The following is a 17403-nucleotide window of genomic DNA, read 5'->3' as shown; positions in this document are numbered from 1 at the left end:
ACAATTTAAACAACCAAGCATGTATCTAATCTCTGTTGTCGAATGTCCATACATACTCTTCCTATTCATAGTTCAATTCGAATTAAAGCATGGTGTATACTCTTAATTCAAACCAAGATAGCTAACATGCAAGCCTAAATGGTGATCAATCATTCAAACTAGCATATTAACTTATAAGCATAATGAATAAGAACATGAACCATAATTGAAACTTGGAAACTAATCAAACTTGAAAAACTAAAGAAAAGAATTTACATAATGAAAAGTAAAGTGGAACTAAGAAAAACTTGAGGAGAATTTCAGCACAAAGATCTCATTATAACAATTGAAAACTAGAAAGAGAAACTAAGAGAATTTGAGGGAGAGAAGGGAAGGGAGCTCTAGAGAAGTGTTTGAGAGCTCCCCCCCTTGGGGTGTGTTTACAAGCTTAGAGAACTTCCCTATTTATAGGCCTAGGGGAAGTGAAAATCTGAATTCAATATGGCTAATGCATACAACACTTGTATTATAAAATCTTGAATTGGCTGATGCACTTGTATTAGAAAATTTGAATTGGTTGATGCACTTGACCAATAAATCCCACCAGCAGCCCTAGCTCATCTTCATGTCACCATGACCAAGCTTCCAACCAGCTACAATAGCTCATGCCTAGCTCATCATGACCAAGCTTCCAACCAGAAACAATAGCTCATCCTGAGGTCAGCATGACCAGGAACTTCAAGGGCTTACAAATTGGGCTTCACTTAAGAAAATTAAGACTTTAAGCACTCAAACTTGAAGTTCAGAATGTCTTCTTTCCAGCCATATAGCATTTGGGCCAATCCAAGGTCGGAGGAGGAAGTTAAGGCCAAAACAAATTGCTAACTCATTTTGCGCGCTGATAAAATCCATCCTGAGCATGGCTCTGTGTTTGCTAGGTAACAGACTCCATATTTATCCAATGGGGCTAAATTTTGGATATGTTATAGTACACACCCATTGGAACAACTTTCATGAAGAATGTTGCCTCATCCGAGCTATTTAGGTTGCTGAAACAAAGCTTGCAATATGACCTACGAAACTGGACTGGCAGAGGGCTGTAGCCAAAATTGAGTTTGTCTTTAAGCTCTTCTTCCCTTCATCCAAATTAGGCCTTAACATGCTTGAATTGCATGAATTATGCTCTCTTGCTCTATTTGCCTACAAAACACACAAAGGGAGGCAAATAACTTAGAAATCTAAGAAACTAAGCAAAAGAAGTAAGTAACTAGGGCATGTATATGTATGAAATTATGAGCTTAACACACTCTTTGAGTTATTTCAGCAGCTATTTGGCCTAATTGGACTTCCAATTTGGAGATGGCAGGTTGTGTAGTTTGCTGAAAATTGGATTGGTTGATTGCCATCTGCTTCACTATATCTTCCAATGATGATGATGATTGTTGTGGCCTTTGGAATGAAGGGGGATTTGCTTGATTCTGGGTATTTCTCCATGAAAAGTTTGGATGATTCTTCCAACCTGGATTATAACTTTGAGAGTATGGATCATTTCTTGGACCTTGGTTGTAGGAATTTACCAACTTAGCTTGTTCTTGCACAAATTCTGGATATCCAGCCCCAAGTGGACAAGCTGTGGTAGCATGGTCATGAGATTCACAAATGCTACACACTATTATGATGTTGCCCAAGTTTGGGGCTCGATCCGAAATCAATAGGTGTTCCAAATTGGACAATTCAAGTTCAACGGCAGTTCGTTCTTAATTGGAGTGGTTGGTGTATTCCAAACTTCTAGCGATTGGATTTCACTCAAAACTCACCAAATGACTCCTCCCACCATATTATGATGTTGCCCAAGTTTTGGGCCCGATCCGAAATCAATAGGTGTGAGAAATTGGAAAATTCAAGTTCAACGGCAGTTCGTTCCTAATTGGAGTGGTTGGTGTATTCCATACTTCTAGCAATTGGATTTCACTCAAAACAAACCAAATGACTCCTCCCACCATATTATGATGTTGCCCAAGTTTGGGGCTCGATCCTAAATCAATAGGTGTGAGAAATTGGACAATTCAAGTTCAACGGCAGTTCGTTCCTAATTGGAGTGGATGGTGTATTACATACTTCTAGCGATTGAATTTCACTCAAAACTCACCAAATGACTCCCCCCACCACATTATGATGTTGCCCAAGTTTGGGGCTCGATCCGAAATCAATAGGTGTTCCAAATTGGACAATTCAAGTTCAACGGCAGTTCGTTCCTAATTGGAGTGGTTGGTGTATTCCATACTTCTAGCGATTGGATTTCACTCAAAACTCACCAAATGACTCCTCCCACCATATTATGATGTTGCCCAAGTTTTGGGCTCGATCCGAAATCAATAGGTGTGAGAAATAGGACAATTCAAGTTCAACGGCAATTCGTTCCTAATTGTAGTGGTTGGTGTATTCCATACTTCTAGCATTTGGATTTCACTCAAAACTCACCAAATGACTCCTCCCACCATATTACGATGTTGCCCAAGTTTGGGGCTCGATCCGAAATCAAAAGGTGTGAGAAATTGGAAAATTCAAGTTCAACGGCAGTTCGTTCCTAATTGGAGTGGTTGGTGTATTCCATACTTCTAGCAATTGGATTTCACTCAAAACAAACCAAATGACTCCTCCCACCATATTATGATGTTGCCCAAGTTTGGGGCTCGATCCGAAATCAATAGGTGTGAGAAATTGGACAATTCAAGTTCAACGGCAGTTCGTTCCTAATTGGAGTGGTTGGTGTATTCTATACTTCTAGCGATTGAATTTCACACAAAACTCACCAAATGACTCCCCCCAACATATTATGATGTTGCCCAAGTTTGGGGCTCGATCCGAAATCAATAGGTGTTCCAAGTTGGACAATTCAAGTTCAACGGCAGTTCGTTCCTAATTGGAGTGGTTGGTGTATTCCATACTTCTAGCGATTGGATTTCACTCAAAACTCACCAAATGACTCCTCCCACCATATTATGATGTTGCCCAAGTTTTGGGCTCGATCCGAAATAAATAGGTGTGAGAGATAGGACAATTCAAGTTCAACGGCAGTTCGTTCCTAATTGTAGTGGTTGGTGTATTCCATACCTCTAGCAATTGGATTTCACTCAAAACTCACCAAAGGACTCCTCCCACCATATTATGATGGTGCCCAAGTTTGGGGCTCGATCCGAAATCAATAGGTGTTAGAAATTGGACAATTCAAGTTCAACGGCAGTTTGTTCCTAATTGGAATGGTTGGTGTATTCCATACTTCTAGCGATTGGATTTCACTCAAAACTCACCAAAGGACTACTCCCACCATATTATGATGTTGCCCACCTTTTGGGAATAGGTGTTCCAAATTGGACAATTCAAGTTCGACGGCAGTTCGTTCCTAATTGGAGTGGTTGGTGTATTCCATACTTATAGCGTTTGGATTTCCCTCAAAACTCACCAAATGACTCCTCCCACCATATTATGATGTTGCCCAAGTTTGGGGCTCGATCCGAAATCAATAGGTGTTCCAAATTGGACAATTCAAGTTCAACGGCAGTTCGTTCCTAATTGGAGTGGTTGGTGTATTCCATACTTCTAGCGATTGGATTTCACTCAAAACTCACCAAATGACTCCCCCCACCACATTATGATGTTGCACAAGTTTGGGGCTCGATCCGAAATCAATAGGTGTTCCAAATTGGACAATTCAAGTTCAACGGCAGTTCGTTCCTAATTGGAGTGGTTGGTGTATTCCATACTTCTAGCGATTGGATTTCACTCAAAACTCACCAAATGACTCCTCCCACCATATTATGTTGTTGCCCAAGTTTTGGGCTCGATCCGAAATCAATAGGTGTGAGAAATAGGACAATTCAAGTTCAACGGTAGTTCGTTCCTAATTATAGTGGTTGGTGTATTCCGCACTTCTAGCAATTGGATTTCACTCAAAACTCCCCAAATGACTCCTTCCACCATATTATGATGTTGCCCAAGTTTGGGGCTCGATCCGAAATCAATAGGTGTTCCAAATTGGACAATTCAAGTTCAACGGCAGTTCGTTCCTAATTGGAGTGGTTGGTGTATTCCATACTTCTAGCGATTGGATTTCACTCAAAACTCACCAAATGACTCCTCCCACCATATTATGTTGTTGCCCAGGTTTTGGGCTTGATCCGAAATCAATAGGTGTTCCAAATTGGACAATTCAAGTTCAACGGCAGTTCGTTCCTAATTGGAGTGGTTGGTGTATTCCATACTTCTAGCGATTGAATTTCACACAAAACTCACCAAATGACTCCCCCCAACATATTAAGATGTTGCCCAAGTTTGGGGCTCGATCCGAAATCAATAGGTGTGAGAAATTGGACAATTCAAGTTCAACGGCAGTTGGTTCCTAATTGGAGTGGTTGGTGTATTCCACACTTCTAGCGATTTGATTTCACTCAAAACTCACCAAATGACTCCTCCCACCAAATTACGATGTTGCCCAAGTTGGAGTGGTTGGTGTATTCCATACTTCTAGCGATTGGATTTCCCTCAAAACTCACCAAATGACTCATCCCACCATATTATGATGTTACCCAAATTTTGGGCACGATCCGAAATTAAAAGGTGTGAGAAATTAGCAATTGGATTTCACTCAAAACTCACCAAATGACTCCTCCCACCATATTATGATGTTGCCCAAGTTTTGGGCTCGATCCGAAATCAATAGGTGTGAGAAATTGGTCAATTCAATTTCAACGACAGTTCGTTCCTAATTGGAGTGGTTGGTGTATTCCATACTTCTAGCGATTGGATTTTACTCAAAACTCACCAAATGACTCCTCCTACCATATTATGATGTTGCCCAAGTTTTGGGCTCGATCCGAAATCAATAGGTGTGACAAATTGGACAATTCAAGTTCAACGGCAGTTCGTTCCTAATTGGAGTGGTTGGTGTATTCCACACTTCTAGCGATTTGATTTCACTCAAAACTCACCAAATGACTCCTCCCACCAAATTACGATGTTGCCCAAGTTGGAGTGGTTGGTATATTCCATACTTCTAGCGATTGGATTTCCCTCAAAACTCACCAAAGGACTCCTTCCACCATATTATGATGTTACCCAAATTTTGGGCTCGATCCGAAATTAATAGGTGTGAGAAATTAGCGATTGGATTTCACTCAAAACTCACCAAATGACTCCTCCCACCATATTATGATGTTGCACAAGTTTGGGGTTCGATCCGAAATCAATAGGTGTGAGAAATTGGACAATTCAAGTTCAACGGCAGTTCATTCCTAATTGGAGTGGTTGGTGTATTCCATACTTCTAGCGATTGGATTTCACTCAAAACTCACCAAATGACTCCTCCCACCATATTATGATGTTGCCCAAGTTTTGGGCTAGATCCGAAATCAATAGGTGTGAGAAATTGGACAATTCAAGTTCAACGGCAGTTCGTTCATAATTGGAGTGGTTGGTGTATTCCATACTTCTAGCGATTGGATTTCACTCAAAACTCACCAAATGACTCCTCCTACCATATTATGATGTGGCCCAAGTTTTGGGCTCGATCCGAAATCAATAGGTGTTCCAAATTGGACAATTCAAGTTCAACGGCAGTTCGTTCCTAATTGGAGTGGTTGGTGTATTCCATACTTCTAGCGATTGGATTTCACTCAAAACTAACCAAATGACTCCTCCCACCATATTATGTTGTTGCCCAGGTTTTGGGCTCGATCCGAAATCAATAGGTGTTCCAAATTGGACAATTCAAGTTCAACGGCAGTTCGTTCCTAATTGGAGTGGTTGGTGTATTCCATACTTCTAGCGATTGAATTTCACACAAAACTCACCAAATGACTCCCCCCAACATATTATGATGTTGCCCAAGTTTTGGGCTAGATCCGAAATCAATAGGTGTGAGAAATTGGACAATTCAAGTTCAACGGCAGTTCGTTCATAATTGGAGTGGTTGGTGTATTCCATACTTCTAGCGATTGGATTTCACTCAAAACTCACCAAATGACTCCTCCTACCATATTATGATGTGGCCCAAGTTTTGGGCTCGATCCGAAATCAATAGGTGTTCCAAATTGGACAATTCAAGTTCAACGGCAGTTCGTTCCTAATTGGAGTGGTTGGTGTATTCCATACTTCTAGCGATTGGATTTCACTCAAAACTAACCAAATGACTCCTCCCACCATATTATGTTGTTGCCCAGGTTTTGGGCTCGATCCGAAATCAATAGGTGTTCCAAATTGGACAATTCAAGTTCAACGGCAGTTCGTTCCTAATTGGAGTGGTTGGTGTATTCCATACTTCTAGCGATTGGATTTCCCTCAAAACTCACCAAAGGACTCCTCCCACTATATTATGATGTTACCCAAATTTTGGGCTCGATCCGAAATTAATAGGTGTGAGAAATTAGCGATTGGATTTAACTCAAAACTCACCAAATGACTCCTCCCACCATATTATGATGTTACCCCAGCTTTTGTTTCAATCCGAAATCAATAGGTGTAAGAAATTGGACAATTCAAGTTCAACGACATTTCTTTCCTAATCGGAGTGGTTGGTGTATTCCATACTTCTAGCGATTGTATTTCACTCAAAACTCACCAAATGACTCCTCCCACCGTATTATGATGTTGCACAAGTTTGGGGTTCGATCCGAAATCAATAGGTGTGAGAAATTGGACAATTCAAGTTCAACGGCAGTTCATTCCAAATTGGAGTGGTTGGTGTATTCCATACTTCTAGCGATTGGATTTCATTCAAAACTCACCAAATGACTCCTCCCACCATATTATGGTGTTGCCCAAGTTTTGGGCTCGATCCGAAATCAATAGGTGTGAGAAATTGGACAATTCAAGTTCAACGGCAGTTCTTTCGAAATTGGAGTGGTTGGTGTATTGCATACTTCTAGCGATTGGATTTCACTAAAAACTCCCCAAATGACTCCTCCCACCATATTATGATCTTGCCCAAGTTTTGGGCTTGATCCGAAATCAATAGGTGTGAGAAATTGGACAATTCAAGTTCAACGGCAGTTCGTTCCTAATTGGAGTGGTTGGTGTATTCCATACTTCTAGCCATTGGATTTCACTCAAAACTCACCAAATGACTCCTCCCACCATATTATAATGTTGCCCAAGTTTTGGGCTCGATCCGAAATCAATAGGTGTTCCAAATTGGACAATTCAAGTTCAACGGCAGTTCGTTCCTAATTGGAGTGGTTGGTGTATTCCATACTTCTAGCGATTGGATTTCACTCAAAACTCACCAAATGACTCCACCCACCATATTATGATGTTGCCCAAGTTTTGGGCTAGATCCGAAATCAATAGGTGTGAGAAATTGGACAATTCAAGTTCAACGGCAGTTCGTTCCTAATTGGAGTGGTTGGTGTATTCCATACTTCTAGCCATTGGATTTCACTCAAAACTCACCAAATGACTCCTCCCACCATATTATAATGTTGCCCAAGTTTTGGGCTCGATCCGAAATCAATAGGTGTTCCAAATTGGACAATTCAAGTTCAACGGCAGTTCGTTCCTAATTGGAGTGGTTGGTGTATTCCATACTTCTAGCCATTGGATTTCACTCAAAACTCACCAAATGACTCCTCCCACCATATTATAATGTTGCCCAAGTTTTGGGCTCGATCCGAAATCAATAGGTGTTCCAAATTGGACTATTCAAGTTCAACGGCAGTTCGTTCCTAATTGGAGTGGTTGGTGTATTCCATACTTCTAGCGATTGGATTTCACTCAAAACTCACCAAATGACTCCTCCCACCATATTATAATGTTGCCCAAGTTTTGGGCTTGATCCGAAATCAATAGGTGTTCCAAATTGGACAATTGAAGTTCAACGGCAGTTCGTTCCAAATTGGAGTGGTTGCTGTATTCCATAGTTCTGGCGATTGGATTTCACTAAAAAGTCACCAAATGACTCTTACTACCATATTATGATGTTGCCCAAGTTTTGGGCTCGATCCGAAATCAATAGGTGTGAGAAATTGGACAATTCAAGTTCAACGGCAGTTCGTTCCTAATTGGAGTGGTTGGTGTATTCCATACTTCTAGCGATTGGATTTCACTCAAAACTCACCAAATGACTCCTCCCACCATATGATGATGTTGCCCAAGTTTTGGGCTCGATCCGAAATCAATAGGTGTTCCAAATTGGACAATTCATGTTCAACGGCAGTTCTTTCCTAATTGGAGTGGTTGGTGTATTCCATACTTCTAGCGATTTGATTTCATTCAAAACTAACCAAATGACTCCTCCCACCATATTACGACGTTGCCCAAGTTTTGGGATCGATCCGAAATCAATAGGTGTGAGAAATTGGGCAATTCAAGTTCAACGGCAGTTCGTTCCTAATTGGAGTGGTTGGTGTATTCCATACTTCTAGCAATTGGATTTCACTCAAAACTCACCAAATGACTCCTCCCACCGTATTACGATGTTGCACAAGTTTGGGGTTCGATCCGAAATCAATAGGTGTTCCAAATTGGACAATTCAAGTTCACCGGCAGTTCGTTCCTAATTGGAGTGGTTGGTGTATTCCATACTTCTAGAGATTGGATTTCACCCAAAACTCACCAAAATGACTCCCCCCACCATATTATGATGTTGCCCAAGTTTTGGGCTCGATCCGAAATCAATAGGTGTTCCAAATTGGACAATTCAAGTTCAACGGCAGTTCGTTCCTAATTGGAGTGGTCGGTGTATTCCATACTTCTAGCGATTGGATTTCACTCAAAACTCACCAAATGAGTCCTTCCACCATATTATGATGTTGCCCAAGTTTGGGGCTCGATCCGAAATCAATAGGTGTTCCAAATTGGACAATTCAAGTTCAACGGCAGTTCGTTCCTAATTGGAGTGGTTGGTGTATTCCACACTTCTAGCGATTGGATTTCACTCAAAACTCACCAAATGACTCCTCCCACCGTATTACGATGTTGCACAAGTTTGGGGTTCGATCCGAAATCAATAGTTGTTCCAAATCGGACAATTCAAGTTCAACGGCAGTTCGTTCCTAATTGGAGTGGTTGGTGTATTCCATACTTCTAGCGATTGGATTTCACTCAAAACTCACCAAATGACTCCTCCCACCATATGATGATGTTGCCCAAGTTTTGGGCTCGATCCGAAATCAATCGGTGTTCCAAATTGGACAATTCAAGTTCAACGGCAGTTCCTTCCTAATTGGGGTGGTTGGTGTATTCCATACTTCTAGCGATTGGGTTTCACTCAAAACTCACCAAATGACTCCTCCCACCATATTATGATGTTGCCCAAGCTTTGGGCTCGATCCGAAATCAATAGGTGTTCCAAATTGGACAATTCAAGTTCAACGGCAGTTCGTTCCTAATTGGTGTGGTTGGTGTTTTCCATACTTCTAGCGATTGGATTTCACTAAAAACTCACCAAATGACTCCTCCCACCATATTATGATGTTGCCCAAGTTTTGGGCTCGATCCGAAATCAATAGTTGTGAGAAATTGGACAATTCAAGTTCAACGGCTGTTCCTTCCTAATTGGAGTGGTTGGTGTATTCCATACTTCTAGCGATTGGATTTCACTCAAACTCACCAAATGACTCCTCCCACCATACTATGATGTTGCCCAAGTTTTGGGCTCGATCCGAAATCAATAGGTGTTCCAAATTGCACATTTCAAGTTCAACGGCAGTTCGTTCCTAATTGGAGTGGTTGGTGTATTCCATACTTCTAGCGATTGGATTTTACTCAAACTCACCAAAATGACTCCACCCACCATATTATGATGTTGCCCAAGTTTTGGGCTCGATCCGAAATCAATAGGTGTGAGAAATTGGACAATTAAAGTTCAACGGCAGTTCTTTCCTAATTGTAGTGGTTGGTGTATTCCTTACTTCTAGCGATTGGATTTCACTCAAAACTCACCAAATGACTCCTCCCACCATACTATGACGTTGCCCAAGTTTTGGGCTCGATCCGAAATCAATAGGTGTGAGAAATTGGACAATTCAAGTTCAATGGCAGTTCGTTCCTAATTGGAGTGGTTGGTGTATTCCGTACTTCTAGCGATTGGATTTCACTCAAAACTAACCAAATGACTCCTCCCACCATATTACGGACAGCCCAAGTTTTGGGCTCGATCCGAAATCAATAGGTGTTCCAAATTGGACAATTCAAGTTCGACGGCATTTCGTTCCTAATTGGAGTGGTTGGTGTATTCCATACTTCTAGCGATTGGATTTCACTCAAAACTCACCAAATGACTCCTCCCACCATACTATGACGTTGCCCAAGTTTTGGGCTCGATCCGAAATCAATAGGTGTGAGAAATTGGACAATTCAAGTTCAACGGCAGTTCGTTCCTAATTGGAGTGGTTGGTGTATTCCGTACTTCTAGCGATTGGATTTCACTCAAAACTAACCAAATGACTCCTCCCACCATATTACGAACAGCCCAAGTTTTGGGCTCGATCCGAAATCAATAGGTGTTCCAAATTGGACAATTCAAGTTCAACGGCAGTTCGTTCCTAATTGGAGTGGTTGGTGTATTCCATACTTCTAGCGATTGGATTTCACTCATAACTCACCAAATGACTCCTCCCACCATATTATGATGTTGCCCAAGTTTTGGGCTCGATCCGAAATCAATAGGTGTGAGAAATTGGACAATTCAAGTTCAACGGCAGTTCCTTCCTAATTGGGGTGGTTGGTGTATTCCATACTTCTAGTGATTGGATTTCACTCAAAACTCACCAAATGACTCCTCCCACCATATTATGATGTTGCCCAAGTTTTGGGCTCGATCCGAAATCAATAGGTGTTCCAAATTGGACAATTCAAGTTCAACGGCAGTTCGTTCCTAATTGGAGTGGTTGGTGTATTCCATACTTCTAGCGATTGGATTTAACTCAAAACTCACCAAATGACTCCTCTGACCATATTATGATGTTGCCCAAGTTTTGGGCTCGATCCGAAATCAATAGGAGTGAGAAATTGGACAATTCAAGTTCAACGGCAGTTCGTTCCTAATTGGAGTGGTTGGTGTATTCCAAACTTCTAGCGATTGGATTTCATTCAAAACTCACCAAATGACTCCTCCCACCATATTATGATGTTTCCCAAGTTTTGGGCTCGATCCGAAATCAATAGGTGTTCCAAATTGGACAATTCAAGTTCAACGGCAGTTCGTTCCTAATTGGAGTGTTTGGTGTATTCCGTTCTTCTAGCGATTGGATTTCACTCAAAACTCATCAAATGACTCCTCCCACCATATTATGATATTGCCCAAGTTTTGGGCTCGATCCGAACTCAATAGGTGTGAGAAATTGGAATATTCAAGTTCAACGGCAGTTCGTTCCTAATTGTGGTGGTTGGTGTATTCCATACTTTTAGCGATTGGATTTCACTCGAAAATCACCAAATGACTCCTCCCACCATATTATGATGTTACCCAAGTTTGGGTTTCGATCCGAAATCAATAGGTGCGGGAAATTGGACAATTCAAGTTCAACGGCAGTTCGTTTCTAATTGGAGTGGTTGGTGTATTCCATACTTCTAGCGATTGGATTTCGCACAAAACTCACTAAATGACTCCTCCCACCATATTATGATGTTGCCCAAGTTTTGGGCTCGATCCGAAATCAATAGGTGCGAGAAATTGGACAATTCAAGTTCAACGGCAGTTCGTTCCCAATTGGAGTGGTTAGTGTATTCCATACTTCTAGCCATTGGATTTCACTCAAAACTCACCAAATGACTCCTCCCACCATATTATGATGTTGCCCAAGTTTTGGGCTCGATCCGAAATCAATAGGTGTTCCAAATTGGACAATTCAAGTTGAACGGCAGTTCGTTCCTAATTGTAGTGGTTGGTGTATTCCATACTTCTAGCGATTGGATTTCACTCAAAACTCACCAAATGACTCCTCCCACCATATTATGATGTTGCCCAAGTTTGGGGTTCGATCCGAAATCAATAGGTTCGGGAAATTGGACAATTCAAGTTCAACGGCAGTTCGTTCCTAATTGGAGTGGTTGGTGTATTCCATACTTCTAGCGATTGGATTTCAGTTAAAACTCACCAAATGACAACTCCCACCATATTATGATGTTACCCAAGTTTGGGGTTCGATCCGAAATCAATAGGTGCGGGAAATTGGACAATTCAAGTTCAACGGCAGTTCGTTCCTAATTGGATTGGTTGGTGTATTCCATACTTCTAGCCATTGGATTTCACTCAAAACTCACCAAATGACTCCTCCCACCATATTATGATGTTGCCCATGTTTTGGGCTCGATCCGAAATCAATAGGTGTGAGAAATTGGACAATTCAAGTTCAACGGCAGTTCGTTCCTAATTGGAGTGGTTGGTGTATTCCATACTTCTTGGGATTGGATTTCACTCAAAACTCACCAAATGACTCCTCCCACCATATTCTGGAGCTGTTTTGGTGTTTTGGGGCAGTTTAGAGTATCTGGCTGTGTACCTAGAGTCAAGGGCGGACCTGTGTATATGCTCAGGTGGGCTCTAGCCCAGTGCAAAAATTTTAAAATATTAAACTGAGTGCAGATTTTATACGGTTATTTTGACTCCCAAAAATATTAGCCCATCATCTGTGCCTAATGTCAGCCGAACATGTTCCCTTGTCTTGTGCTTTTTTCTTTTGTTTAATATTAGTTTGACAAAACAACAAAGCTCATCACATTCCTTGTCTTTAATATAATAAACTAATAAAAAACATTCTTCTCTTCTCCCATCGCAGACATTCTTCTCTTTTCCCTATTAACCTTCAGCTCTCTTCTCTGTTTTCGTTTCTCTTGGTCTTACTCTTGGCGATACTGATTTCCTCTTGCATCTTGATAATGAATGAGCCGGCGATACTGATTTCCTCACAAGAGGTAAACTTCATCATTGTAGTTTGTATTTCAAAATTCAATTTATGTGTTTATGGCGCATTTGGTAAATGATAAAATGTCATTTTAAATTAATATTTGGGTTTATATGTATTTCTACAGGTATTGAGAAAATAAGGAAATTTGAAATTGGAATTCTACCAAAGGCTACAATACACTCTTCAGGTACAATAATCTTATTGATTTTTTTTAATTGAAATTTTGGCGTATGTTATCTATAGTTCTTGATGGTATATGGCAGTAGATGCAATTTGCAAATGCAATGCAATAAACTATTACATATTTTGCTTTATGCAGTTTGGATTGCATATTTTGGATTGCTGATTGCGTTAGCATTATTGCTTCTCTATCTTTATAGTATTATTTCTTGTTTGGACATAATGTCAAATGATGATAATAATAGATTGACAAAGAGAGGAAAAACTATTGATTCATTCTTTAAAAAAAGTGGGAATGATACTTCGATTCCGGAAGAACCTACTCATCTTGAATCTCAAATAGTTGGCCCTAAAGAATTTGATGCTACTTGTTTAGAACGGGATCCAGGGAAACGCATTGCAATTTGTGAATACCCCATTAATCAACATGATGAGGTTCGAAGGGCTTATATCAAATTGGGGCCTTATCAACCTAAACTTTTTGAGTATCGAAGGACCGTGTTCGGGCAACAGAGACGTCGGTTTCAATATTCTTGGTTCTCACAGTTTCCATGGTTAGAGTATTCTCCTTCATCACACATGGCATATTGTTTACCATGTTTTGTTTTTGAAAAAAATCCAGCAAGTAGGTCTGCACTAATTACTGATGGGTTCAACAATTGGAAAAGAGTAAATGATGGAAAGAATTGTGCATTTCTGCTTCATGTTGGAGGTCCATCTTCACCACATAACAACTATATAAGATGTGCTGAGGACTTAATGAAATCATCTCAACATATTGAGAAAGTTATTCAGAAACAACCGAAAGAGCAAATATTAAAGAACCGATTACGGCTCAAGGCAACAATTGAGAGTGTTCGGTGGCTTACATTTCAAGCATGTGCTCTTAGAGGTAATGATGAATCGATAGACTCAATGAATCGTGGAAATTTTGTTGAATTGATAAAATATACAGCTCAATGGAATGACAAAGTTAATGAAGTTGTTTTAGATAATGCTCCTGGAAATGCTAAATATATCTCAGGGTTGATTCAGAAGGAAATTTTGCATATTCTTGCAGACAAAGTTCGAACTAAAATTCGTGAAGAAGTTGGAGAATCGCATTATTGTATTCTAGTTGATGAAGCAAAAGATGCATCTAATAGAGAGCAAATGGCTATTGTGTTAAGATTTGTTGATAAGGATGGTTTTGTACGAGAACGTTTTTTTGAGATTGTGAGGGTTGAAGATACTAGTTCTTTAACACTTAAACAAGAGATATCTCGGGTCCTTATTAATTCTAATCTCCAAATTGATAAAATGCGAGGTCAAGGATATGATGGTGCTAGCAACATGAGAGGTGCATGGAATGGACTACAAGCATTATTTCTTAGAGATTGTCCTTATGCATATTATGTGCATTGTTTTGCTCACAGACTACAATTAGCATTAGTTGCTGCGTCAAAAGATGTGGCTTCTATTTGGTTGTTCTTTTCAACATTGAATTCAATTATCAATCTCATCACTGCTTCCCCCAAGCGCCATGGTCAGTTACAATCTACTCAAAAAATGGATATTGCAAATATGTTGGGTACTGGTGAACGTGCGACAGGTAAAGGGGCTAATCAGATTGGTACTTTGCATCGGCCTGGAGCTACTCGTTGGGGATCTCATTATGATTCTTGTTCAGACTTAATAGATATGTATAATGCATCTTGTACAGTTGTTGAGACCTTGATTAAGGATGGAGCCTCTAACTCTATACGTGGGGAAGCTACTGGTACTTTCCAAGCGATGACATCTTACAAGTTCATATTTGTCTTGCATTTGTTAGAAAAAATAATGGGATTTACTGATAGCCTTTGTCGAGCATTACAAAATAAATCTCAAGATATCTTGACAGCTATGAATTTAGTTCGTAGTACAAAAGATGTTCTGAAGAAATTTAGATTGGATGGATGGGATATTTTCTTAGAAAATGTGGAATCATTTTGCAAAAAGCATGACATTGATATGCCAGATATGAATGCTCGTTATAAAGTTGGTACGCGTCGTTATTGTCAACAACATGATGATATTACAAATGAGCATCATTACCGGGTTGATTTATTCAATGATACAATAGATTATCAATTGGAAGAATTAAACAGTAGATTCAGTGAAGGAACAATGGAACTTCTTATTCTTAGTTCTGCTTTGGACCCTAGCAATGATTTTAAAGCATTTAAGATTGATGATATTTGCAAACTTGCAGAGAAATTTTATCCCGATGATTTCAGTGTTAAAGACTTGCGTTTGTTGAGATGTCAGCTAGAACTTTTTAAGTTTGACCAACATCATGGTATCTTTCAAAACATGTCTACTCTTTCTGAACTATGTCTAGGATTCATCAAAACGAACAGAGCAAAGACTTATTATTTGATTGATAGGTTGATTCGTTTAGTGTTAACTCTTCCAGTATCTACAGCAACTACAGAATGAGCATTTTCAGCTATGAAGCATGTTAAGACTGTACTTCGCAACAAGATGGAGGATGAGTATCTTGCAGATTCCCTTATTGTCTATATCGAGAAAGAAATTTCGGTGAACATTGATTCAGATTCAATAATTGATGACTTTGATGCACTCAAGGAGCGTAGGGTTCCACTTCATTAGGTAAGCTCTTTTTTTTTTTTAAGCAATGTATTATTTGTTTGAGGTTTGACAATGTGTGTTTAATTTGGTGTTTATGTATATATTACTTTATGACAAACAAGTTTATGTTAGATATCTTATTGGAAAAAAAAAATTAGCCCACCCCTATAAAAATTCCTGGTTCCGTCCTTGGGTGGAAGCTTCCTTTGCAACACAGCACTTACATTCTGGTCAAGCTTTACATCTTCATTTGGAGTGAAATTGAGCTTGTGAGTTTTCAAGTCCTTGATGAACTTTCCATATGCAGGAATCTGTTCAATAACATCAAGCAAAGGCAAATTGATATTAACTTTACTCAAAATATCATAAATCTCTTTAAAAGCCTTATCTTGCTTTGCTTTCTTAAGACGGCCTGGAAATGGAATCGATGGAACATATGGAGCGGGTGGCACGTATCTATCTTCTTGAAGATGTGGTGGCACAAATTTGTCATCTCTCTTATGCAATTGGAATTGTTTGGATTCCTGAGAATCTGAGTTGGCATTAGGAGCAGATTGAGAAGTTTTGAGATGTTCCCCTTCTGTAGCCGTGGTCTCCTCCTCTTCATCTTCTACAATCACAACATCATTTGAAAGATTAGAATCAACTTTACTATCAATGATCTTACCTTATCTGAGCACATGAAATGGCCTTGGCTTCTTGGTTCTTTGGATTGATCTCGGTTTGGCTTGGCCATTTCCCAGGTGCTCTTTGAGTTATTTCAGCAGCTAATTGGCCTATTTGAACTTCCAATTTGGCAATGGCAGCTTGTGTAGTTTGCTGGAAATTGGATTGGTTGACTGCCATCTGCTTAACTATATCCTCCAATGATGATGTTTGTTGTGGCTTTTGGAATGAAGGGGGATTGGCTTGATTCTGAGTATTCCTCCATGAAAAGTTTGGATGATTCCTCCAACCTGGATTATAACTTTGAGAGTATGGATCATTTCTTGGACCTTGGTTGTAGGAATTTACCAACTTAGCTTGCTCTTGCACAAATTCTGGATATCCAGCCCCAAGTGGACAAGCTATGGTAGCATGGTCAGGAGTTTCGCAAATACTACACACTTCCTTCGAAGGGCTTCTTGAGTTTAATGCAAGAAGAGCATCTAGCTTTTGTTCCAGTTTTGAAATCTGCACACTAGAAGCATCATTAGAACCACTAATAACACGTTTACCTCTTGTATCCGTATGTTGGGTCTCCATTGCTATCTCCTCAAAGAGTTCGTATGTTTCTTCTGGAGTTTTGGTTTTAAAAGAACCACCTGCAAAATTGGTGACTATATTATGACTAGAAGGGGTTAGTCCTTTATAAAACATACGCATTTGAAGCTTCAATGGAATCCCATGATGAGGACATTGGTTGAGCAGCCCATTGAATCTCTCCCATGCTTCACAAAACGATTCATCATCTTGCTGTGCAAATAACAAGATCTTATCCCTAAGCATGTCGGTCTTTTGCGTGGAGAAGTATTTCTCCAAGAACTTCTTTTGAATGGCAGCCCATGTAGTGAGTGAACCAGGCTTCAAAGAATTCAACCAATATTTCGCCTTATCCTTCAAAGTGTATGGAAACACTCTCATTCGAAGTTGATCTTCTGTCACACCTGTCAAGGGAAAAGAACTCACAACATTAAAAATATCCTTTATATGAGTTAATGGATCTTCATTAGGTAAACCATAAAAGGAA

At 39.9% G+C, this 17403-nt stretch overlaps 1 protein-coding gene and 1 non-coding gene across 2 annotated transcripts; both read left to right on the top strand.

The window, feature by feature from the left end:
• Window positions 1–13283: 13283 nt before the first annotated feature.
• On the top strand, window positions 13284–15695 carry LOC148295733 (uncharacterized). Its single transcript, XM_088250579.1, has 3 exons — window positions 13284–14400; window positions 14494–15381; window positions 15532–15695. Exons 1-3 carry the CDS (start codon window positions 13284–13286, stop codon window positions 15693–15695), a joined length of 2169 nt encoding a protein of 722 aa, XP_088106705.1.
• A 1360-nt stretch (window positions 15696–17055) lies between these two features.
• LOC148295732 (small nucleolar RNA R71) lies at window positions 17056–17162 on the top strand. Its single transcript, XR_015834828.1, has one exon. It is a non-coding gene; the product is annotated as a small nucleolar RNA R71 (small nucleolar RNA).
• The last annotated feature ends 241 nt before the right edge of the window (window positions 17163–17403 follow it).

The sequence above is a fragment of the Prunus avium genome, chromosome 3, assembly GCF_965620075.1.
Source record: "Prunus avium chromosome 3, drPruAviu1.hap1.1, whole genome shotgun sequence".
NCBI classification, from domain to species: Eukaryota; Viridiplantae; Streptophyta; class Magnoliopsida; order Rosales; family Rosaceae; genus Prunus; species Prunus avium.
The sequence above is the reverse complement of the archived record's forward strand: the minus strand, read 5'-3'. Positions and strand labels throughout refer to the sequence as shown.